At 43.9% G+C, this 26392-nt stretch overlaps 1 protein-coding gene across 1 annotated transcript in view; it reads right to left on the bottom strand.

Annotated features, from left to right (window-relative positions):
- LOC134438832 (protein unc-13 homolog C) overlaps nt 1–26392 on the bottom strand; it is a 178642-nt gene that overhangs the window by 106487 nt on the left and 45763 nt on the right. The window contains exons 13-16 of the mRNA XM_063188513.1: nt 20133–20286; nt 17792–17860; nt 14633–14722; nt 10199–10327 (exon numbers count right to left, since the gene is read on the bottom strand). Of these exons, the coding sequence (XP_063044583.1) occupies nt 10199–10327; nt 14633–14722; nt 17792–17860; nt 20133–20286 (442 nt within the window). The remainder of the gene's footprint in view (nt 1–10198; nt 10328–14632; nt 14723–17791; nt 17861–20132; nt 20287–26392) is intronic.

Below are 26392 nucleotides of genomic sequence, written 5' to 3'. Positions count from 1 at the left end.
GTCCTGGATCCAACTGAAACTAAAGCGGCCCTGCCAGCCGGATTAACGCACAGGCTATATATGGCTGCAGCCTAAGGGCCCCCACCTGCCAGGCGGGCCCCGATTGGCCAAAGGTCAAAAATTGCAGAATTATGGTAAGATGTGATATTGAAAAATGCATCTGTCGTGTCGAGTACAGTCATAAACCTTGTAAATACTCCCCAAAGTTGGCAGGCATATTATCCTTAACTCCTTGCTCATAATTAAGACATGTCTATGTAATTTTGTCACAATATTTGCCTTCCAGGGGGGCCTGCAGCAACCTGTAGCCTGGGAGTCATCTTGGTCCAGCCCAGGGTGCAGCAGCAGTGAGCCAGGTGAGGTGTAGAGTAGAGCTGCAGCATGTGAGCACAGATAACACATCCCATCATCCATTTAGGAGTAGCCTTACAACTACACTGTAGGACTGGGGTGTAAATCTCCTGCTGATAATGTCCTGATATATCCTGATATATAATGATGGCTTCTCCTGTATTGACCAGTAGAGGGGTGTTACTCTCCCACTGATTGTGTTCTGACATATTCTGATACATCGACGCATATAAGCTACTCTTGTATTGATCAGTTGCGGGGGGGCTGCATTGATACAACCTCAAAATAATTAAACGCTCAGAGGCTATCAGACAATCTTCTCCAACACGTAAGTGGTTGGAAATGGTCAGTGCCAAAAGGAGTTCAGCTCATGAAGGCTACACGTACGGAATGGATGTGCATTGACTTCACTGACCCTTGAATACCCCATCCTAGGCTTTTAGAATACAACTACACATGTTAAAGTTAAACAATGGCTATATTATCTTGATTTTGGGGATATGCATTTCCAACCTCAAAAAGGCAAAGCCTTCCTGATTAGTTCACACCCAGTCTAAAACCCATGACATTACAGCAATTAGTGTTTTTCACATCTACAGGACGTACCTCAAACAAGGTTTGTTTTGAAGCAAAGCAGGAAGAACGACTATTTGTTTAAAAATAAAACAGTTGGGGTGTAAGATCATGTCTATGCCACCGGATGTCACGTCTCCTGCTGCATACTCATTGAATGGAAGGTGTCTGACATCATGTGAAAAAAGGTCTAGCCGTGCTGCGCTAGCATCCGTTACAGTCACAATAGCTTTAGTCAAATGCTGTTTGACTAACGTACTGTGGGCGGTCATGGTTCATTTAGAAGCTAATTTAATACTCTACGTATATTCTAAATCAGCTACTTCTGCAAGTGCACTCATTGTTTCACTGATGAACTCCTACTATATGCTAATTAACATGAGTCAATTATCATTACCCAATTAACTCTAGTAATCTGCCAATTAACATCAGTGAACTGCTATAACAAATATGTGGCGCTGGACTATAAGTGTAAATTTACCAATGGCATCACTGTAAAATGAAAGCATTTACATGTATATTTGCTGTTGCATGCGGAAACCTTGCAATACAGGTTTATCATACCTAACGATACAATGATCAATGGTAGAGCATTGTGCATAAAACAATTTATTGTCAATCTCTGCATGATTTCAGCATGGCCTGCTACTGCCACCCAACTATAATCATTTTCACAACCCCAGCTAAATTAACCCTTTCACTAACCAACCATTTTCCCACTGGAATCCACTGAACAACTGCTTGCTTCAACCAAAAGGGTTAATGTACTGGCTCTTCACGCTTGTTTCCACTATAGCAAAGGGTTACCGTCCTGCTGTTTGGCACCGTGCATTGCTGTAAAATGCATGAAAAAACATGAAAGGGTTAATTTGGCGAGAGCGAGCAGGGCAGTGGAAGATGACACGTCTGTACTGTACGCGTCAGTACACGTTGGCCCATGGGAGCTGATGTGGCCTCACCCCCGATGCTGTCACCAGCCACGTGGCTGACCGCCTGATCCTCCCCAACAGGGATGACAACAGAGTGATGACAAAGGGGTCAGTTTCCCCGGGCCCAGGGAGAGGGAGGGCCCACAATTGGGTCCCCATGACATTGTATATGGGATGAGTGGTGGTGGGGGGCCTTTAAGATTACTTTGCTCCGGCCCGGCCTGGGTCAAAGCTGTCAGTGGCCCTGCATCCATGCCCACACATATGCACACACACACACACACACACACACACACACACACACACACACACACACACACACACACACACACACACACTCCAACATGACTCAGCAGCAGCACAGCCACCTCGGGAAGCACAGCCGCACTCCTGCGCCCCTCAAGGAAACACAGCCAATCCTGAGTCCCTAATTGTGCCATTACCACGCTGTGCTCATTTTCAGAGCGGCCATTAAATAAATTAAACGCCAGGCAGCTGAACCTTCACTGACTGATAGATAGGCTACAGAATAGGTTCGCAACCTTTTCCAAGTTGGGGCCCACTTAAAATGTTCAGAAATGTCCACGGCTCAATAAACAATATAACTCAAATAAATAGTCAACAACAAGCATACACACACAAATATTATGTCGATTTTTTTTTTTAAGAAAATGATTTCACGGTCTGCTTGGAATACCTTCACGGCCCACCAGTGGGCCCTGGCCTACAGAATCACGGGGCTACAGCACGACTGACTAGCATGAAGCTACGGCACGTGATTGCTGGTTCGTGACAACGGGCCACCTCGTCTTCTTAGCCCTGCTCTGTGTGATGTGGGAAGGCACATAATGAAACCGTGGCTTTGCCCAGAGAAAAACCCCCCTCATCCTGCATAACATGTATCAGCGTTGAGGTGTATTTGTGTTGACATTGCTTAAAAAAGACATTTGTGTGGGCAGTGCAGCAAAGCCCCACTGGCAAAGTACAGAGCCATGTTCTCTCATAAGACACGCTAGCATATAAACAGACCAGGCAAACAATTCCTGCTGCTGCTGCTGCTGCTGCTGCTGCTACCGCTAGTTAAACAAGGCGATATTTCACACTGCCTGCCAATCATTATGCCTTTGAACAGCCAGCATATTCGAAAATTACTGTTTCTATAATTGTGCTTGCAATTATGGGTAGTTAATGCGTTCAGAGAGAAATAATAATGGAGACATGAGGAGAGAGAGAGAGAGAGAGAGAGAGAGAGAGAGAGAGAGAGAGAGAGAGAGAGAGAGATACTGTACAAAAGATAGATACAGTAGATAGATAGATAGATAGATAGATAGATAGATAGATAGATAGATAGATAGATAGATAGATAGATAGATAGATAGATAGATAGATAGATAGATAGATACTAAGCTAAACCATTTCACCATCTCGTTAACTCCTGTAGCAGTCATCTAGGTTCAGTCAACTGTGCGGCCTCTGACACAGAGTTTATGTAGGATGTAGGAGGATGGCTCCCCTTTGTTCACGCAAGGCAATACCTGCCAGCCTGCACAAATTCTTGCTTTATTTCTACTCTGGCTTCCATCCAAAGCATTATAGGTTTTCTATTTCAGGGGGGCGCCGCATAAAAACCATTGTGCGTAGGATTCTTGCCACTGGAGAGAGAAAGAGAGCATGTAATGCCGCTAGCACAACTACCACTACTACCTCCGCTTGATAGAATGAGCAGCACTCCCTCCCTACTCCCAAGGACAGATTACTACACAGGCCTACAGGGCCCAGGCCTAGGGGCCCAAGAGCCAAGGGGGCCCTGCTGAAGCCCAAGCCCCTGCACTACAAAAAACACCTAATTATTATAGGTCTACACTTGTATTCTCATACTGTGTTTAAATTGCACTTTTTATACTGTATTTTCACATTTTACCAAGGGAGAAACACCAAAATCCCCAACAATGGATCGTTAACATCTTAATCTTTTGGAACCTTGCGATGCCATGGAGAGGGGGCCAGTCTTGTCTGGTCCAGGGGTCCATGGCGTCATAATCTGTCCCTGCCTACTCCCCATCACCAAAACATACAGCTTCAATAGTACTGAAGCCCCCACCATGTGCCTCCACCCAAGGACTCTCTCCCCCCTCCAACCTCCTCTAACCTCCCTCCATCCATCACTTTCTTTCTTTGTTGTTTTTGTGTGTAAAATTTGACCACTTCCTGAAGAGCTTTGCGGCTCAATTAAACCCCAGTCTAAACTAACACACACACGCGCACGCGCATGCGCACACGCACACGCACACACGCACACACAAACCCTGCTGAGAGCTTAAAGTGCTTCCTTCCTTCCTTTTCCTTTTTGGTCCATATTTGTTGCGTAACATGCCTCCTTTCATGTGCAGATGAGGGTGTGTGTACTGTATGTCTACCGTATAAGCTGTTTGAGTTATGTGACTGTGTGTGTGTGTGTGTGTGTGTGTGTGTGTGTGTGTGTGTGTGTGTGTGTGTGTGTGTGTGTGTGTGTGTGTGTGTGTGTGTGTGTGTGTGTGTGTGTGTGTGTATATGTTTGTGCATGTGCGTGTGTGTGTGCGTGCATGGGTGGTTGGGTAGGGGAGGAGGGTGTCAGACAATGAACCCATGGTGGCTGTGAGTAGAGAGGTGGATTGAGGTAGTGTGGTGGTGTGATGCGGTGCAGTGGTATGTGAAGGGGGAGGCAGGGTGGATTGAGGTAGTGTGGTGGTGTGATGCGGTGCAGTGGTATGTGGAGGAGGCGGGGGTGGGGTTGGAGCAAGGGGAGTGAGTGGCTTTTTACTACTGCACAGGGTCCATTGCCTGTCTGGTGGCTAGTGAAAGCACCGCCATCATTTCCCTTTGGGACCAAGTGCCAATACAGCTCTTTCCATCAGCTCAGCTCCTACAGCACCATACGGGCTCCCTGCTGGGGCCACTAGCTGAGCAAGGTTACCAGGGCTGCCTACCTGCCTGCCTGCACAGTCAAAATATCCCTGCAATTATAACTCATTGTAAAGAGGTCAAATTAACTCTGTTTAAGATGACATTTGATCCTACTCCAAAATAGTTTTAATTTTACTCTTTGGTCAGTGTAACAATTTCAAAGTTAATTCTACTCAGTGCTGTAAATATTAGCACTGGAATGTGAAAAAACCTCTGGTGGCACCTGGGGCGGAGTGGGTGGGTAATCATTTTGCTTTAGAGTTAAAATTACACTGGCCATCTGCAAAATTTAACACTGACTACTGACTACACTGATTATTGAATTATTGACTTATTGAATAATTCAACTCTCCACAGTGTTGTAAATACTCTACCAGTCTATCTGGAGTTACATAACTTTACTCTGGAAATAACACCCCATTTTTACTCTGTGCCTGGCTGGTTGGCTGGCCGCTTGTCTGCCTCTTTGCGTGCCTGCCTGTTTCCTCCCCTGTCTGTCTGTCTGTCTGTCTGCCTGCCTACCCCCTTTCCTACCTACCTATCTGCCTGCCTGTCTCCCTGCCTGCTTGCTTTCCCGTCTTCCTCTCACGTTGCCCATCTCCCTGCCTGCCTGTCCGCCCGCCTGCCTGATGCAAAAAATAATTCCACTCAACACTACACAGTGATGGGTAAGGGGGTGAGACCTGAATAGGTACTGTAACGAAAGAGCGAAAGAAGGTTTTCTCTCTCCTCTCCTCTCCTCTCCTCTCCTCTCCTCGCTGACAGCAGGCCTAACTTTGATTAACTGGATTACTACATTTTAGACAGTGGCGTAATTAGGGAGAGCATCTATCTTTCAGCCAGCGTAATTGCAAACAGCCCCCGAGGCTGTCGACACAATGGCAGCCCAGTGACTGTTATTATTCAGCTGTGCAATTTATTGTGCCCTATTACGGCCCGCAAGAACGTAAAGTGTCACTGGTGTTGTGCTTGTGGATGGTAGCAGTGGCAAAATTGCAATTGCACTGGTCACCTACACTAAGGATTACCATGAGGTTATGGGAAAATATTGCTGCCTCTGATTTTAATATCTCACTGCATGCTAGTACTGCTTGGGTATGGCCAGATGTGGCGCCACTCAAAGACTTATCATGAATGATGCATACAATGCGGTACCACAGTGCCCTTTTGTCTAATGCGGCAAATGCATCTAACTGTTTACTATTTCTCTGATAGATGACCTCAGAGGTCACATTAAGGGTTGCATTTCTGGGAAAGAAAATACATAATGTATATAACAATAAATATTGTCAACGTCATTTCCATCTTGCTCATCATCATGTAGAGCAGTGTTTCCCAACCTTTTTTGTCCTGCGTACCCCCTAAGACATTTTGTCATATGATGAGTACCCCCTCGCCCTCACACATGCTCTGTTAGTCAATCCCAATGTGACCACACTCAATATATTTGCTATTATTACATTTTTCCGCGTACCCCCTGAGGTGTGCTCGCGTACCCCTAGTGGTACACGTACCCCTGGTTGGGAAACACTGATGTAGAGATTTAGAATATTATTCATGTTAAGCCTCTTGTTGACCAAGTGATCATCTGATCTGCGGAATATTGCTGTTGTTCAGTTAACTGTTGAGAGGCAACACTGATGTTGTATATGTTTTTTAAGGAACAAAACTGGCAATCTGTATGGATGTTTCAGCAATCCACGATCCCAAAAATAGTTAAGTGGTCATGATCGCCTCAGGCATCTTCCTCAGCAACATACAACATTGACATGCAAAATATAGATTTAATTAGACAAGATATAGGTACATATGCAGAAATAAAAAAAAGAAAAAAAGAAAAAGCAATGCCATGGACAGAAATACCTAAATGGCTTTTCAAAAAATAGCCATGAACCATGAAAAACGCATACAAACATGCGAATTATACGCCCACACATGGGAGCTGTACATAGCCATATTTGTGTACACACAGAGCGAGCGTGGTCATACAGAGGGGACATTGATTAATGCGTAAAGACACGAGGTGCACAGAGAAGCCTGTCATTTCAATCACACTCTCTTTCCCTTTCTCTCTCTCCTTCTCTCTCTCTCACGCTTGCCGTCCTTATCTTCCCTTTCTTTCTGTGTCACAACACCCGATCTCTTTCTCTCTCATGATCTCTCTCTCTCTCTCTCTCTCTCTCTCTCTCTCTCTCTCTCTCTCTCTCGCTCTCTCTCATGATCTCTCTCTCTCTCTTTCTCTCTCACTCTTTCTCTCTCTCTTTCACACACACGCACACACACACACTTCCTAACCCTATCTCCCCCTCTTTCTGTGCCACTACACTCCTTCTCTTTGTCACTCACAATCTCTTTTCTCTCTATCTCTCTCTTTGTCTCACACATACAGTACAAATATGAACATATACTCACAACTTTCTTCCACCCCCCTCTCTCTCTCCTCACACAGTTCCATTGGACTTGTGGTTAAAGTGTACCACAACCTCAGATCTCTGCAGCTCTGTATGCATTCATCCACTGCTTAGTACAACTTGTTATTTTTTCACACGCTTCATCTGGCAGGTGTTGGATATGACATATAGGCCACTAATCAGAAAAAAAAACTATTTGCACACCGGATGAAGGTCTAGTCTGAAACACTGTTAATAAAGCAAAAGCGAAATGGTTAGTGTGAAGCAGTTTCATAATTTTTCTGATCCACTGCTCAGTGAAATCGTACCCAGCCAGAAGCCTGTTGCTGCAGTACCATGGCGCTCGGCATAGCCAGTGTGGGGTGGGGCTGTCAGGGCTTCCTGGCATGGCCGAGCATGTGAAACTGAGGTGTTCCTGCGCAGTCTGTCCCCCCTCGGAGTCTCGAACTCAGCACCTCACCAATGCATTGGTTCGGGTATGTGAGTCACAGCACGCTACTGCAGCGCTAAAGGACCAGTCTGCTAGCCCAGCGCTACCGATACTGTATGAGGCTTCGGGAAGGAGGTATACTAACGTTCCACGCCTCACTCCGCTAGCTGGCCATCACACGTGCTAGTCTTTGCAGTGGAGGGCATTGATGTAATTTGAAAGGACAGTAATGCTGTCCACTGGTCATGCAGAAATGTATAATCTTGAATTAGTGCTTGCTTTACTTGCACATAATCCAATATGGTTTGTTCAATCAGAGAGCAAGACTGCCTAACGTGACATGATACCAGCAGTGAGAACTGGTATGCAAGCATGTGCTGCTGTAATGATGGTATTGTGTGTGTGTGTGTGTGTGTGTGTGTGTGTGTGTGTGTGTGTGTGTGTGTGTGTGTGTGTGTGTGTGTGTGTGTGTGTGTGTGTGTGTGTGTGTGTGTGTGTGTGAATAGTATATGCCTGAGTGCCTTTATCTACAGTATGTGAATCGATGCGTGCATGAACATGTCATCTGTGTTTGAAGTAGTGTGTCTGTGCATGTGTATGCATGTGTGTGCGTGTGTGTGTGTGTGTGTGTGTGTGTGTGTGTGTGTGTGTGTGTGTGTGTGTGTGTGTGTGTGTGTGTGTGTGTGTGTGTGTGCGCCTGTGTGTGTGTGTGTGTGTGTGCGCCTGTGTGCGTATGTGTGTGTGTGCTGTATGCCTGCATACGTGTGTGTGTGTGTGTGTGTGTGTGTGTGTGTGTGTGTGTGTGTGTGTGTGTGTGTGTGTGTGTGTGTGTGTGTGTGTGTGTGTAAATAAGTGTGTATTTGCCCTGTGTATCCACCACCCTGACCCGTGAATTGCACTTTTCTCTTCAGACAAATGCATTGCTGATCCCTGGGTTACTGCCTTATAAGACTTTTTTTCCCCTGCAAACGTACAGCATATGTATGTTTGCCTTTGTTCTAGACCTCTGGGTGACTCACACAAGCTGTTTCACATTAGTAAACACACCGAGCTCCACAGTATGGACTGCAGCATAACCCTTCTTCAAACATGAAGGATGCCATAGCTCTTGCAACCACCATGGCACATAGTACGTACTTTTAATGTGCCATAGCTCTTGCAATCACCTTTGCAAATACTTTTAATACACACAGAATAAACAGCTCCTTAAATTGGGTACAAAGGGGTGCTTTGCTTACACATTCTCTCACAGAAATTAACTCAATCAAGTGCATAATTAATAATCTTTATGCATTACGTAAACCCACGGCGTCCTGGTGTTATCTGTACAGTCATTAATTCCATTTATATTTTGTGTACGGAAGTGTATTGATGCATGATTCTGCCTAAAATAAGATGAATGCAACAACCCATTTAGTGGTGAAAATTAGTCATTCTTGCTTTTGGAACAATAAACTTTATCAGCTTCATTGTGTGTAATAATATAGTGAGTCAATTGTGTTGTTTTGTATGTTTAATGAGATTGTCTAAGCGCAATGCAGAACAGATTTTTTAAAGATGTTTTTTCTCTGTTTCACACTCTGGTGAGTTAAGGTATTTAGTCATTACAGGGCAGACCTCAGCTGCAGCTAAAGCCAAAGCTTTAAGTAGTCAGAGTACAAAAACCCAATTTGAGTGTAATTATGAGAAGAAAAAAAAATCAAAGGCGATACTTCATAGGCAGGGCCTAAACACACTTTAGGTGGAGAGGTGCTTTTTAGAAATGTTAAATGATGTTCTGATGCAGTGATTCTTAAACTGTGGGCCTGAAGGCATTCCAAGTGGGCCTCAAAATCATTTTCTGAAAATAAATATTTGTGTGTATTGCAGTGTACTATCTGAGTTGTATTGTGTATTGGGTCAGAGGAAGGCCCTGGACATTTGTGAAAATTTCAAGTGGGCTCCAATTTGGAAAGGGTTGAGAATCCCTGTTCTAATGTATACCTGCTTGTTACTCATGGCATGCATATTCATTGCACTGTACTTTGCAATACGATGTCTGAAGCAATCACACACAATCAAGCTGGTGTGGGACCAATGCAGTTCTAGTCTCTGGGGGTAGAGTGGGAGTAAATAGGAGTAGCAAGCTCATTAACATGCTATCATGGTTCAATGCCTGGGTGTCAATACCACGAATAAATCAGATACACAACTGGCTCGCGGCAACCACAGTGTGTAGGCTACAGCTGGGTAGATAATCCTGTGATGTGGGTGTGGGATTATACATAGAATACATGGAACGTTCCGGAACTAACACGGGCCAGCTGATCTGTAACCAATGATGGAATGACAGACTGCCTACAGTACTTGCATGGTAATATCTGAGTAGCTAAATAGAGGCTTCAGTGACGACCGTCAAGCATTTGATTTGGTTGATAATGGGGGTTAGACCCTCTAAATTATTAGGAATCACAGAGAACAAAAGGGGGCGATACAGCACTGAAATGTATGAGTTTGGAGTGATGTGAGATTGCTCGGAGGGTCAGGAAAATGCAGGAGGATTTGAAGCACTGCTGTCTTACCTGATCGAGCATGGAGTTGTAGAGTTCGTGGCAATTGTCGAATATGTATTTGTATGTGGAGTCCAGGCATGCGCGCACACAGTCCTTCACCACCATGCTGGCACGAGGAGGGCTCTGTAGCTCCTGCACCTGCAGAGAGCACAACACAGACTCAGACAGGAGAACACTGTGTAGAGCAGAGTAAAGAATAGAATAGAATAGAATAGAATAGAATAGAATAGAATAGAATAGAATAGAATAGAATAGAATAGAATAAAATAAAATAAAATAGAATACAATACAATACAATACAATACAATAGAATACAATAGAATAGAATAGAACAGAAGAGAGTGCAGTGGAGTCGAGTAGAGTAGAGTAGAGTAGAGTAGAGTAGAGTAGAGTAGAGTAGAGTAGAGTAGAGTAGAGTCTTTCCTCTCTGGCATACATCATCAGGCCAGTATGAAAAACACCTTCAATGGAAGCTTATGAAGAAATATCAGTTTGTCTGGATGTCAAGACACCGCACACACAACGTCAATCTGAGCATCAGATTGTAGTGCAGGCAATCTTTGTAGTGTGTTTCAATTTCTGAGAGACAATTGAAGAGCTCAGTCATGTGTGTTGGGCTGCCAGCATCTGAAAGGCCCACCCCTCCTACAAAACCACAATCTCAGGACAAGAGGATGCTATCGAGTGCATTTGTCTAAATGTCAAGAGATGACAGAACACAGACAGCTGCAGCTATATGAGCATCACATTGGGAGACAATCTTATTGTGTTTCTTTCCCCAAGAAAAAATAACATGTCTCTCAGCCATCGGTCTGGTTTGGCCATACAACTAGCACCCAGAAACTCAGTACATCCCCCAAAATGCTGATGTAGAAATGTCAAACACGTGTCTAAATGTCAGGTAACGCATTAGACAGCTAGTGTAGGCAATACTGCAGCATCTATAATATAGATTCTATATCGCTGTAGGCAATCATTTGGCCCGTGTTGCACACCTTCTAGTATGTAACCCATTGTAGGGTTTTTTTGTAGTGACTTTCGCATTGTGTTTTACATTGTGGGTAATCATGTGTATTAGCATGTTTTTCATTGTGGGCTATCTTGTGGTGTGTTACACACCTACTGTGATTCCCATTTGTAGGGTTTGTTGTATTGTATTTCGTATTGTAGGTCTTCTTGGGCTTTACATTGCAGTATTCTTGTGTATTAGTCTTTTCTCAAAGTACGTAATCTTGTGGTGTGTTCTGTGTTGCACATCGCTGGTAGCTTTGTATTGTGCTTCGCGCTGCATGTTTTCTTATAGTGTGTTTTACATTGTGGTGTGCATTAGTTTGTTTTCCACTGCAAGTAGTCTCTTACTTCAGATGGGGTTGCCGGCGGGCCTATTCACAGTTTGCTGAAAATACTCAACTACATTATAACAACATTGCTATGACATTACTGAGAGCCTTAAGTAACAGATTAAGACATAGCCATTACAATTTTGATGACAGTAAGTTTATAACATAGGCTCTGCGCTAAGGGGTTAATCGTGTATAGTGTCTATTAGCATGTTTTCTCATCATCTTGCCATGCGCTTTTCTACACACGCTCTTCACTAAGGAAATAGCAGGCCTTGGTAGGGTGTAGTGTAGTGATGGGTGTTGGCCACCCTTGTGTGTGCTGGGGCCCGTGCATGTGACAGGCCCGACTACGGCTGTGGCTCCATGCCTCAGCGGCCATAATGGGCTGTGACAGCGTGGGCTTTCATTCGCCTTGCCTCCGAGCCAAGCACGCTCTCTCTCTCTCTCTCTCTCTCTCTCTCTCTCTCTCTCTCTCTCTCTCTCTCTCTCTCTCTCTCTCTCTCCCTCTCTCTCTCTGCGGTGGGAGGGGCCATGGCTGCCATGTTAGACATGCATGACCGAAGTACTCTTATACATCCTGTCTGTCAAAGCCATGGCGGCCAGGCGGAGAGGAGTATAGTGGGAGGTTTGGAGGCAGGGGGTGGAGGGGGGCTTATTTTAGATTACCTAACACACAAACATGCTGCTGTACGTATGTGAGCAGCGAGAGGATTAAGCCACTGACAGAGCGAAAGGGGCATATTTTTATACAGCACGGGGGAATGAGCACATACAGACATACCGACACATAGGCTACAGTGCGTATATACTCGCAGCTGACAAAAAGCCGGCGCACAGTGTTGCGTAACCGTGCTGCACATCGCCACAAACCCCGCAATCCTTCATTTCTGTGTTTGCTCATGCGGAAGCAAAGGTACAGCACCAAGTGCAATCAAAAGAAAGCATAAGACTGTGCATAATTTTCATGGCTAAGCAAATAAAAACAAAATCAATGACTGTCCTGTTTTTCCACATATCCCTGGGATGAGCGTGCGTAAAGTTATAATGCGTTACAGTCTGCTCAGAAGAGAGTTAATTAAACTCACCAAAAGACTGAAAAAAAAAATCAATTACTGTTTACACATACTATTGGGTATGGATAATTTTTCACGATCCCTTATTGATCTGTGCTGAACATCTGAGTGATAAATTAAAAAGGATTCCAATGGCATAGAAGACTATCATCTCACCACACTAAGGTATTGGACTTAGTTGATTTTTGAATTGTGTGTGCGTGTGCGTGTGCGTGTGTGTGTGCGTGTGCGTGTGCGTGTGCGTGTGTGTGTGAGAGAGTGAGAGTGAGAGTGAGAGAGAGAGAGAGCATAAACTAGACTGTCAAATATCCTCCATTCCCATTCCTTGTGAATTATACAGTGCTAAATCCTGAGAAACACAAGACAATACATACACACCAGTCTAGCAAACATCCCCAATGAGTGCTTATCTTTGTCTGTGTGAATATCTTTTGTCATCATATTGTGACATCGGGCCTGCAACGTAAGCACCACTGAGGTCTTCCTTAAAACTCACATCACTTCATTGTTTTGGTGTATAGCCTTATTAATCATCTATTTTCCGTCCGTTTTTGAGTTGTGATGTCTTAAAAAGACCTGCCAACATTTTTTATAGCAGAGTGGAGGAAACATGGGAGAGGCATAAAATCACGGCACCAAATACAAAATACCACAGGAAACCAAACAGATAAATTCGCCATCATTAAAGCGACAGGAGAGAGAGAAGAGAAGGCCCATAGCAACTCAGCTTTGTAAGCCGCAATGCACCTTTTTGCTGACATCCCAACGATGATAATGGATGAAAATTAAAATTGTTCTGAGAAGTCAGCTAGGGTAATAGCCAATATCTAGCATACTGTAAATTAGCCTAAACTAGCACAGAGAGCAGTACTGACAACACATTTCATGCCTGGTGCTGCTGAGGTTTGCTAGCCTGGTGGAACGGGCTCTTTTATTTTATGCAAAAGAGCTTGGACACCCTCCACAGACATACATTCACTTCACAGTGGGTGTACACTGTGAACTTTAAACCTATTGCTTTGAATAGCTATTCACTGAATGGTTGCTAGAAAATGTAATCAAGGGAAAGTGAAAGCCTATGGCGAGTTCCCTGACATTGTACTACTGCAGCAGAATACAAATATTCGTGCTATGGCGATGCTTTCCTAGATAGACCTCCGTGTAAAAGCATCGGAGAGTAAACTAATGTTTCAGACTACAACAGCAGGATGTTCATCCATACCAATAAGAGGGAGAACAGAGATAGCTGTGCATATATAAGAACCCAGGGCAGGGAACTACATCCAGCAGATTTGGCTATACATTCGCTCTCATTCTCAGCTCTAATCTGTGTAGACAACAAAACATTAGTGTTGTTTCGCCAAGGAACATCTGCTGACTTAAACACTACCAGACTGTACGGTACAGTATATTAAAAAGAGACAGAGTGAATGGAGCGGAGGCACCAAATAGTATTAGCTGTACCTCCCACACTAATTCAATCTTTTGCTTTAACCCGAGCGGACGTACTGCTGTGTTTCCCCTCCTCTTACTCACTGCAGGTCTTAAACTCTCCTTCACCTGCCGGCATTAAATCTGGCGGGCAGGGCGAGCGAGGGAGAGACAGAGGCACCACTGACCTCAATCAATGACGGACACACGAAAAAAAAGACACATGCAATGGGGGGAGCCATCATGAACAGGCAATTAAGGCTGTTATCGGCGGAATTGGGCGCATAGCTGACGCGCTGACGGCAGATAGGCCCGATAAGGATCTGGCTATCCACCTTATTATCCACAGTTACAAGGTTACTATTTGGGTAGCAGTTGCTAGTGCTAAATCATTCAGAGGGGCTATGGGCAGCCTAACAGGAAGTAGCAGACCGGAAATCCTGTGGTAGCACAAAAAACCTGTTGAAACGGGCGGTGGTCGTGGTACTAAGGTGTATAAAAAAGACTCTTGAATCCAACCCTGTAAGTGTTGGGCGCGTGTTGTTTAGCACATACGTAGTTAATAGGTATGGTAACAACGTGGCAATTAACCGTACCTTCATCCGGAAGAAGGTGATGCTGGTTAACAGGTCCACTGTGGACTTGAGGTCCTGCAGGCGCTCAGGGTTGCCGGCTGGGAAGTTATCCTGGAAAACAAGGAAATATACCAATAAATACAATGACAATAACATTTAACTTTAGGCATTAACCCATTGACGCCTAAGGCACCTGCAAAAAAGGGTGCTGAATGCCTGAGTCCTTTTTAGGAAAAGCTGCCCTCAGCCTATAAAAACCTAAATATCTCAGCTTCTGAAGCACAAAAAATATGCACTATGTTCCATTTAAATGCTAAGATCCTCTTCTTTCATTAGTATGTGTTCATTCATCTCAAACAAACAGAGATTTTTAATAAAGTTGTCTCAAATCTCATGAGCCTGAATGTTGCGTAATGCAGCTCCAGGCGCCAGGGCCAATGTTGCGCAACGCAACATCAGGCATCAATGGGTTAATACATATTTTAGGGTTAGCCCCCAATACACCAACACACTAATACACTAATTACTGTCTGTATATATATACTTATGAAACATGTGAAGAAAAATCAAGGGTCTATTAGGACCTTATTAGGATTATATCATTAATAAAGTCCTTATTGGCAGTGAGCAAGACATTTCTGAAAAGATGCCTAACAAATGATTGATTTCAGTTAAGACATGTATTCGTGGCTAACGTCTGAACCCTAAAAAAGTGTTACCAGACAAAATACACAATGTATTTAAGAATAAAATGAATCATGAGCTTGCAATTTGAAGTCAGTGCTTCTTTTCCTTAAGGCTCCTTTCCTTCTTACTCCTTTCCGCCTCAATAAGGCGCAAATTGGAAAGCCGGCCACACTTTCTGGCCACACTTTCCTTTCACATCATAAAATACTCAGAAACCAAACGGCGTAACCGGAGGGCTGATGTGCTATGCGCTACGTCTGATTATGTGCGACTTGCGATAATCACAAATAAATGAACATACGTTCCTACACTGTAAATTAAAACTCACTCAAACAGTGTATTTGCTTGCAGGTGATGCATAATCATTTAGTGTGCTGTAAACAAGCCACAGGGAAAGGAGATGTTTACTGGGCATGAAGCCCTCCGCCTGCTCACTCTAGCATGATGTTACCAACTCCATTTATGTGGCAGCATTAAAAAAGACCCACAGTACATGACTGTACACAGGGAAGCCGACAGCAGGGACAAATAGGCCAGTCGTCCCTGGCCCAAGGAGAGGAGGGGCCCAGAATTGGGTTGTCATTACTTTGTATGCATTGTGAAGAGGGTCCTCTCAGATGACTTTGTCCTGGGTATGACCAAAGCTGTCAGTGGCCCTACATGACTGTACCTTATGCGGCTACAACTTCACGTATTAGAGATCTTGAGAAAATATATGCAGTAGCTGCATGATTTCTTTGACCTATAAATAAGTTTACACTGATACAGAGTGCATGCTACTGCAAATGATTTTTGGGAGTTTGAATGTGAGTGGTCATAATGATTTTGCTGTACTTTTTTAAAAGTTTATACTTTGGCTTTGCGAAATGTCAGTGGCTACAGAAGGAAAATGTCTTGTAAACACACAAACAAACAAATATGTCTAATGTAATTTAATCTGAGATGGTGGAGAATTCTGCATATCAGCAGTTTATTTACACAGTTTTGGCCCCAAACAACATGAATAAAACTGCAGGGAGATTGAATGTCAGGCTAAGGTTTGCTCTCGGCAGTCTTGTTTTTTTAATAAGTAATCAAGTGTGTGGGTTGTGAATGGCAGTAATGTTTTCCAACAGAGATAAATACAAAGGCTTTCCGACGGCCTGGGGACAGGGCGAGTAAACACAAGTCATGCGGCAAAAAGATGCATAATGGCACATTTGGTAATGAGGAAGAACTGCGTTCTCAGCATCGTCTGTGGACACTATTACAGTACTACACTATTTTACAGTATTTGTATGTGTATTTTACATACAGGTTAAAAGGTGTAAGTTGAAGACCCCTGGTATACACACAGCCTACAGGAGCTAAAAGGCGCTTCTACTGTACCGTATATATACGTACTGCGAGTCAGCCTCAAGGGGGCTGATGCCAACATGAAACTCCAAGCGGGTGAGTGACAGTGTGTTACTTCAAGAAGCCAACCTGCTAAGAATGCTTAAGCAGCGGCTTCAAAGCCCAGTAAATCCCTCAGACAAGACTTGAGGCGCGTGCCTCTTCCTGCCAGCTCTGCTTGGGTCCTACGGATGGACGAAGGCAGGAAAAAAAAGAGCAAAAGAAAAAAAAAGAAAAAAACAAACAAAAAAGGCTAAAATGCCAACCTGGTAGAAATGCAGTGTGGCACATGTCTCCGAGGTACCTCAGAAGTATCTGTCTGTATTTGTTTAAGCAGAAGCAAACTCAATTTCCCACTAGAATTTCATTACTGGGGGAAAATCTATAGGATGCTCAGTCCATGCAGGCATCAGCTAGCTCTCGCCCTCGCCAAAGCCAGAGTCGCTTAACTGTCCGCTGCTATTTTCTGCCACTAAAGGCGACAAGCCAGAGGTCTGCGGTAAGGCGATAAAGCAGGTTTAATATCCCCCGACTGCTCTCTGTGAACATGCCAAAGCAATTTCAAATCAGGGCAAGATCAATAATGATCGGAATATGGGTGCTGTGTTTTTTTCTAAAAGCATCGCTGACTGAATCTATAAATGGCTGAAATTATCTTTGAATTACATGTCTTATAGTGTTCAGGTGTAGAGTGTCGATGGTTAAGCAAATAGACAGTGAATAATAAAATCTAGCTCTATTTGCTTTCGATGTAAATTTCGACTATGTGATGATTACAGGACGGAGGAGCAATTCTCCTGCATCTCCCAAACAGTTTAATGCAATATAAACGCATTTCTCTGGCACGGGTAATGAGGTTTACACTTCATGTTTGCTTATTTGTTTGTTTGTTTGTTTTACTTCTCGGATGAAATCTGTATAATAGTGTAATTTCCACTTTTCCGCTCCTAATGGCATAAGAGTTGTCATGGTGAATGAGCCCGATGGGTATCAAAACAAGCACAATAAACGCACTGGATTAAATTGCAGAATGCACCGTGCACACTGAGGGGAATTCTTACTTGCGCAAAGCACACAGAGCAATACCAGGACAAAATGATCCCTGCGTAACACACATACCCGATACTTTGACAGATCGATCCTCAGAGAGTTGTGCAACTGATCCAGGAGCTTCACAAACTTCTCTCTCTGTAAGAAAGCACATTGGATATGGATATGAGAAATGTTTGTAATGGACTACATGACATATAGTATACAGTCCCAGGAAAAAGTTTGTACACCCTTTGAAATTTCTTACAATTCTGTCAAAATTGATCGTAAAACATGGTCTGATCTTCCCGGAAATCTCAAGAAGGAACAATTAGAGTCTGCTTTAACTAATTCCACACAAACATTTACATGTTATCATAGTTTTATTGGCCATAAGGCTATAACATTCACAGGAGAGCAAGGCATAAGTAAGTACACCCTTGCATTAAATAGGTTTTAACCCTCAGTTAGTTGCAATATCCTCGACCAGACTTGTCCTGTAGTTGCAGATCAGATTAACAAAACAATCTGGATGTGTCTTGTCTCCCTCCTCTTTAGAGAACTGCCTCTCGTCAGCAAGGTTTCTGGGATGTCTGGAGTGCATAGCTTTCTTGACTTCATGCCATATAATCTCAAATGTTTTTTTGTCAGAGCTTTGACTGGGCTATTCCAGAATGTGTATTTCATTGTTATGAAGCCATTCTAAAGTCAATTTGCTTCTAAAGTATGGGTTGTTGTCACATTTCAGCACCCATCCTCTTGTGTGCTTCAACTGTGTGACAGACTTACTCACGTTTTTTTCTGTAAAATATCACAATAAACTTGAGTTCATTGTTCCACTGATAATAGCAAACTGTCAAGGGCCTGAGGCAGCAAGGTAGCCGCATATAATGATGCTCCCGCCACCATACTCAGAAGTGGAGATGTAACCAAGAATAGCTAAAAATGGGGTTCATTCTGCCAATCTAAAATTAATGGGGTTTCTGACCAAAAAAACATTGCTGCACCTTTGAGGTTTGCAAAAAAGCATTTATATGCTTCATAATTACTGCTAAATATTCTGGAGACCAACGTTGAAACCAAAGTTGAATTGTTCAGGGGAACACACAATGTCATGTTTGGAGGAGAACTGGAGAACCACACCTTCACCAAAACATCATCTCCACTTTTGAGTATGGTGGCGGGAACATCATTATATGCATCGTTATATGCCTTGGTGCCTCAGGCCCTTGTCAGTTTGCTATTATCAGTGGAACAATGAACTCAAAAGTTTGAGATATTTGACTGAAAAAACGTGAGGTAGTCTGTCACACAGTTGAAGCACACAGGAGGATGGGTGCTGAAATGGGACAACAACCCATATTTTAGAGGCAATTGACTTTAGAATTGCTTCATAACAATGAAATACACATTCTGGAATAGCCCAGTCAAAGCTCTGACAAAAAACATTTGAGACGATATGGCATGAGGTCAAGAAAGCTATTCACTCCAAACATCCCACAAACCTTGCTGAAGAAGGGCAGTTTTCCAAAGAAGAGGGAGACAAAATGCATCCAGATTGTTTTGTTAATCTGATCTGCAACTACAGGATACATCTGGTTGAGGTTATTGTGACTAACTTATTGAATGCAAGGGTGTACTTACTTATGCCTTGCTGTCATGTGACTGTTTACATCTTAGGCCAATGAAAACATGAAAACTTGTAAATGTTTGGGTTGAATTAGTTAAAGCTGAATCTGGTTGTTCCTTCTTGTGATTTCCGGGAAGATCAGACCATGTTTTATGACCAATTTTGACAGAAAGGTAAGAAATTTCAAAGGGTGTGCAAACTTTTTCCTGGGACTGTATATAATATTGTTATATATATATTTTTTTCATATATTTCATCATTTTGTTCTTATATAGCACTCATTTGAATAAAGCGCTTCTGAGGAAATATTTGTACAGGACTATGTGACATATCATATCTCGGAAGTATAGCCATATTATGAAACTTGTATTGGTTTGTTGTCTGATATCGCACTCATTGAATTAAGTGAACTTGTTGTTAATATAATGTTTGTACAGAACTACTGTACGTGAAATACAGTACATATTACTATTGTCATTATTATTAAACATGTATCATCCTGTTCTCTGTTATAAATTCTAACATTCCTTAGGCTCTTTTCCACGGCCCGTTTTCTGGTAGGCCTACAGTTCGACACAGTGCGACTAAGCCGCCACTTTTTGCTTTCCGATTGGGCATGACACAGCTCAATCGGAAAGCAAAAAGTGCCGGCCGAGTTGTGCTGTGTCGAGCTGTAGGCCTACCAGAAAACCAGCAGTGGAAAAGAGCCTCTTGGAATAAAGTGCTTATGAATGATTGACATTGGTATTGATCATCATTTATAATGGCATTGATCATTGAATATTGACTTCTGCAACTGACCCCAAAGTTGGATGCGGCGAAGCGGTCAGAGGCGGAGATGTTGGTGGTGGCGGTGGTGGTGTGGGCGAAGTAGGCGTTGATGTTGGCCAAGAGGTTGCTCATCACCGCGGGAACGCCTGGACACATGTACTTCCCAGACAGACAGGAGAAGTGACTGAGGAGAGATTAGAAAGAAAAGGAGAGGGGGTAGGGTGGGCGGAAAGCGGGAAGAAAGACAACACGTTTAATTATCGCAAGAATTTTGCTGACGACCCATTACAAAGACACAGTGGAGTCTGTGCACTATAGGAGAGCATGGAGGAAAAAGCTTATTGTTTTCCCCCTCATTACAGGACCTAGGCCTACTGTACATGCGTTAAGTCATTAGTATACCGCATACATACAAAACCATCCTGCATGCTACAGCTATTATTAGAAAAAGAAAAAAAGAACTACGGTACTGTAAGGCCTTATCCGCCTTTTCACTCTAAGTCGACACACGGCCAAGTAAACACAGCGTTTACAATAAAGTGGCAAACACCTACGTCCCACATCACCTCTGGGACCCTGAGCGACTAATGAGCGTCCCATCCGGTTTGGTTTTGTAGCTGCTGTGATGTGGGGCCTGTGCCATTAAAGTGCTGGAGATGGGATGGCAAGCGTCCCATGGGCCACACCAGCCTGGCTCAGCGCCACTCAGCTCCCCTCAGCTCTGCTCTCGGCTAGCTACGGAAGATAGCTCATTCCATTCCAGCAGTGGAGGGAAGCACTCATTAGGGGCCATGCTGCGCAATAGACAGACCAGGAGAGGGAGAGAGAGAGAGAGAGAGAGAGAGAGAGAGAGAGAGAGAGAGAGAGAGAGAGAGAGAGAGAGAGAGAGGCAGGGGGAGATGGGGGAGATGGGGGAGGGACGGAAAGAAGGAGACAGAGAGGTAGACATAAGAGAGAGAGAGAGAGAGAGAGAGAGAGAAGAAGAAGAAGAAGAAGAAAAAGAAGAAGAAGAAGAAGAAGAAGAAGAAGAAGAAGAAGAAGAAGAAGAAGAAGAAGAAGAAGAAGAAGAAGAAGAAGAAGAAGAAGAAGAAGAAGAAGAACAGGTCGAGGGAGGGAAAGAATGAGACAGAGAGGTGGAAATGAGAAGGATGGAGAGAGAGAGATGGAGTGGCAAATGGGACAGAGAGAAAATACAACAGAAAGGAACGCAGAGAAGAAGAGGTCCGAAAGAAGACAAGGAAAGAAATGGAAAGAAAAGACACGGAAATTCAGAGAGGGAGAGACACTAGTAAAATAGAAATACTGATGTTGAAAGAAGGGAAGAGAGATGAGAGATAAGAAGAAAAGAGAAAAGCTCCACATGTGAGAGGAGCTGTGATGCAGTCTCCATTCTTGAGCTGTTCACACAGCAGGACACTAAAATTAGCCCCGCCACCACAGGGTTTACTCGGGAAAATTACAGAAACAACTCTGGTGACTCTCTCCACGGAGCCCAATCCGCTTGGCAGATGCACGGGCAAGGCGAGGCAAGGCAGAATCAGCGTTCAGATTAAATTGTTATTTCTCCGGGATCAATGTCCCGAATTTAGACGACGGTGGCGTCCAGGATGAATGTGATTAGGCAAATTGCTTTTCAAACAGGATGTAAGCAAGGTAGCAGATGAGGCCGACGCGAGAGAGCTCTCCAAACAATTAGCTTGACAGCCTGAGCAAAATGACACAATCAAAGCTCATTCACAGTGCAGGTCGCTCTGGTAAATCCCTGTTGAAAAGGACACTGTTTGCGGTGACTGCAATTATGAAAGGCACTCGAATGCATGCCTTAATGCCCTTAGCATACGCAGGAATAATAACAATAAACAAAAAACAATGAATATTCAAAACAATAAATGTGCATGCATGCAGTCACTCACACAGTCACAAGTACACACACACACACACACACACACACACACACACACACACACACACACACACACACACACACACACACACACACACACACACACACACAAACACATACACACGGACGCGCACACACACGTGCACACACGCACAAGAGCAAGCCTCTCTTTTTCTCTTTTTCTTTCTCTCTTTCTTCATTCATATTTCGCCATTTATATTCCATGTCACCATCTCTCCATTTTATATATCAGAGAATGTGAAGGAATATGTCAACTGTATGTGTCAATCATGAAACAAAAACACAATGGGCGGTGTGATGCAAGTCTAGGCTGCTAAGGCGTGGGCTATGCTTGCTTCAGGACACGCCTGCGGCGCAATTTTGATTTTGATTTTGTGTGTGTGTGTGTGTGTGTGTGTGTGTGTGTGTGTGTGTGTGTGTGTGTGCCCCTTTATTTGCACCACATCTCTGGAATGAGTTGCAGAATACATTGGGTATGGACTCTCTGCCTTCATTTGAGACTTTAGAGAGAGCAATTGATACTGTATACACAGAGGAATGCCAATGCTTTTAGAATTACTCCACATGTTTTGTAAGTTTATTGTCCTTCCGGGTCCCTGGCATAGAAGTGCAGTGCCCTGCCGTTTGTGCCACGGCGGGGCCTCAATGGGACAATCCTGGATAAATAAAGGATACATGGAATGAAAAAAAATGTGCACATGTGGGTCAGTGTGTGTGTGTGTGTGTGTGTGTGTGTGTGTGTGTGTGTGTGTGTGTGTGTGTGTGTGTGTGTGTGTGTGTGTGTGTGTGTGTGTGTACATGTGGGTCGGTGTATGTGTGTCTATGTGTGCATGAGTGTGTGTACAATGTGGACCACTAGAGCTGGGGCTCAGCTTCATTCCTCAGGAGTAATTAACCTGCACTCTAAATTAGTGAATAAGAGGAGACGGTGTCCTCTGTGGAAGAAAAAAACAAAACATAAAAAAGAGTGTGCTGCTCATGTTTACATAAACCATTTAGCAACATGCTCAGTGGAGACAAGAATGCCACAAAAGACAATTAATCATTAATGGGTTCAATTAAAATTTTTGGCATGGCATCCAACATCCACCCAACATGCTCTCCAACTGTAGTTAGAGTAGACCTGCCAATGGTTTGAACTCTGCGTGAATTGTGCTGAAAATAGCATTGTGCAGCGCTGGAAACTAAGCGGGCAAAAGCTTTGCCTGATGTCTGACATGAATGAGTCACCAATTATGTGCTTCCGCAAATACACCTCTGCAGCGCTATCCTCAGAAGATCTCTTTGATGCATCCAAACCCACTCTGATACACACGCATGTGGGACACTGTGAGATGGCCAACAAACGTAAATGATTCCACATTTTTATGCTGTATGTGGGTTAGAATGAAAAGCGTACTGCTATAAAAAACAAATAAATAATTGTCATTTGCCATTTCTTAATACAGAAATAGCAGCGTAACATTACGTTCATCAAATCTTAATTAGGAGTCGTTCTGTTGACCTTTTTCCTCAGATTACCTCATTAGTTTGAATGTGAGCACGGCACCCTACCGTACCAACCCAATGCAACCCAAGACAACACATCCTAAGGCCTATGGCTCAGCTGAGCAGCGTCTTTCTGCAGACCTTAGCGTAGTGTTTCTCAACGGGGGTGCTAAAGGCCCCCATGGGGACGTTGGGGAGTCCTTGGGGGGTGTTGAAAAGGATACAGACGAGAGGGGGCAGAGCTTAGTTGCCATTGGGGGGCATTAGTCTATTTTATTTATTAATCCTAAGGAGGTGTTGACAGCCTTATGATGAGGAGGTCAAGGGGGCGTTGGGAGGTTTAAGATGAGGACAGGGGGGCGTTTGTTCAAAAAAGGTTGAGAACCACTGCATAAGCGTGTCCTAGCAAGCCTTGACATGCCTGAATCATCAACTACAGTAAGTTGCGTCAGCAATTGCACGTCGTCCACATCTTCATTAGCAGATCATCCATATGACGGTGCATCTGCGAAAGGGTCAGTGGTCCTACTGTAGCCCCGGGGGAGCCCAGCCGTGCCCTACACACATGTATTGTACTGTAAGGGGGAGGGGAGCATGTTGAGACCATTCCACGTAATTACACATCCCTGACACGCAGTCATTTGAGGGCGGTATTCTATTGACTTATTAATAACATGTATAACCTGATATCATCACCAGTGGAAGAACATGGGAATTGAATTATGTCACACTGTGCAAATGCAATAACCTTGTGTGTATGAGGGGCAAACAAAATGACTTATTCATTGAAAATGGCTTCAAATGGCTATGTTTGTGTGTGTGCGTGTGTGTGTGTGTGTGTGTGTGTGTGTGTGTGTGTGTGTGTGTGTGTGTGTGTGTGTGTGTGTGTGTGTGTGTGTGTGTGTGTGTGTGTGTGTGTGTGTGTGTGTGTGTGTGTGTGTGTGTGTGTTTGAGAGATGGTCCATTCTCCATCGCTCCATGCTTATTAGCAAAAGCATCCAGGGCATGGCCAGGAAAGGACCTCCACAGCCTGCAGCGCTCTCCCCTCTCTCTCTCCTCTCTCTCTCTTCTCTCCTCTCTCCTCTCTCTCTCTTCTCTCCTCTCTCCTCTCTCTCTTTTCTCTCCTCTCTCTCTCAGCTCTTTCCTCTCTCCATTCTCCTCTCTCCTCTCCCCTCTCTCACCTCTCCCCTCTCTCAAATCTCTCCTCTCTCCATTCTCCTCTCTCTCTTTTAGCTCTCTCCCCTCTCCCCTCTCAGCTCTCTCCTCTCTCCCCTCTCTGTGTCACAGCTCCCTCCTCTCTCCCCCTCCACAATGGTGCTATCGGGACGCCGCTTCCCTTCCCAGGCCCAGTAATTGATCGCACCTCCCTGCAAGAGGGGAATGAAGCTATCCAGCGCTTTCTCAGGTGACAGAGGTTTGCCCGGAGGAAAATCACAATAAATGACGTCCGTCACAAGCGGTTAGGCTGCCGCCGCCGCCGGGTTGCCTGGCTACGGCTTTTGGTTGCCCCTGACCACCGCCCTCAGAGACACCAAAAGGACAAAAAAAGAAACTAGCTATCCATTCAAAAATCCATATACACGGTAAGAAAATGCAGTGTTAATTCAACACTTGGAGAGTACTCTCGGACCGAACACACCCTAGAAGATCTTAAATCCACAATGTTAGTGATGAATTATCTTAAATCAAATTAACTAAAAATATTTTTTTTGCTGTGTAACAGGCAACAAATATCTGCTTCTATTCCGTTTAGAGTAGACCATCCTTAAAAACAGTTTGAGCCCATTCATTCAGTTCACCTCATTTGTGATTCACAAAAACCCCACACATACTGCTGATGGCCAAGGTTTGTTCACCCCATTATCCCGCCCTCAGCAACAAAAGTGCTGAAGGACAAAATCGAAACATTTTTTTATGATATTATTATCTGACGCCGACAGCGATATTGTTGATGTTAACAGTCACTAAAAAAGGGCAGTAAAACAATAGGAATACTACACTATGCTGAAATAACAATAACTGCTTACTGCACATACTCAAATGATACAGATAAAACAATGACATCTGTAACCAACATTGCCTATGTAAGTCTTAAAAGCTAAAGATAGTAGGCCTACATACAATATGTTTTAGTGTGTGTTTCCAAGAATAGGTTTATGTGCTTCTCTGTGCATAACACTATGCATCAACAGCCAAACGGCTCCATAGCATCATTATTAAACCACTGTGTCAAACAGCCACTGAAGCCTGTTACCACACAATTCACTGACTACATTTAATCAAAAGACACTTTGATGTGTTCTCTCTCTCTCTCTCTCTCTCTCTCTCTCTCTCTCTCTCTCTCTCTCTCTCTCTCTCTCTCTCTCTCTCGTGCCTCTGAGAAAACTGTTTAACTCCATAAGGGACACGGGCAATCGATACGCAGAAGGCCATAGCGAAGTATGTGGGTCATCGAAGGTTTCCACATAGGATATTATTGACCGGGGGTGAGCAATGGCAGTCACAGGTGAGGCAGCTATTCTTGGAAACCTTTTAAAGATGAGTATTTAGAGAAAGGCTGTTGGCTTTTAAATGCCTAGTCTCCATAGGATCTGTTCCATCAAAAAACACACTCCATTTAGAACAGAGACGTGTGGTTTGTAAAAATAAGGAATATGTCCTCTGAGCAGCAGTTAATGTAGTAGTATGGATCATTTCCCCTGGCTTAGGAAGTTATACAATATACAATTCTGCAGTGTATACAAAGGACTTTTGCAATTATATCTACTATCTCTGTGAAGAGTTCCCTCTGGCTCAGTCTCTCTCTGATTGCGTGTGTGTGTGTGTGTGTGTGTGTGTGTGTGTGTGTGTGTGTGTGTGTGTGTGTGTGTGTGTGTGT

Source organism: Engraulis encrasicolus, chromosome 22 (genome assembly GCF_034702125.1).
Source record: "Engraulis encrasicolus isolate BLACKSEA-1 chromosome 22, IST_EnEncr_1.0, whole genome shotgun sequence".
NCBI classification, from domain to species: domain Eukaryota; kingdom Metazoa; phylum Chordata; class Actinopteri; order Clupeiformes; family Engraulidae; genus Engraulis; species Engraulis encrasicolus.
The sequence above is the reverse complement of the archived record's forward strand: the minus strand, read 5'-3'. Positions and strand labels throughout refer to the sequence as shown.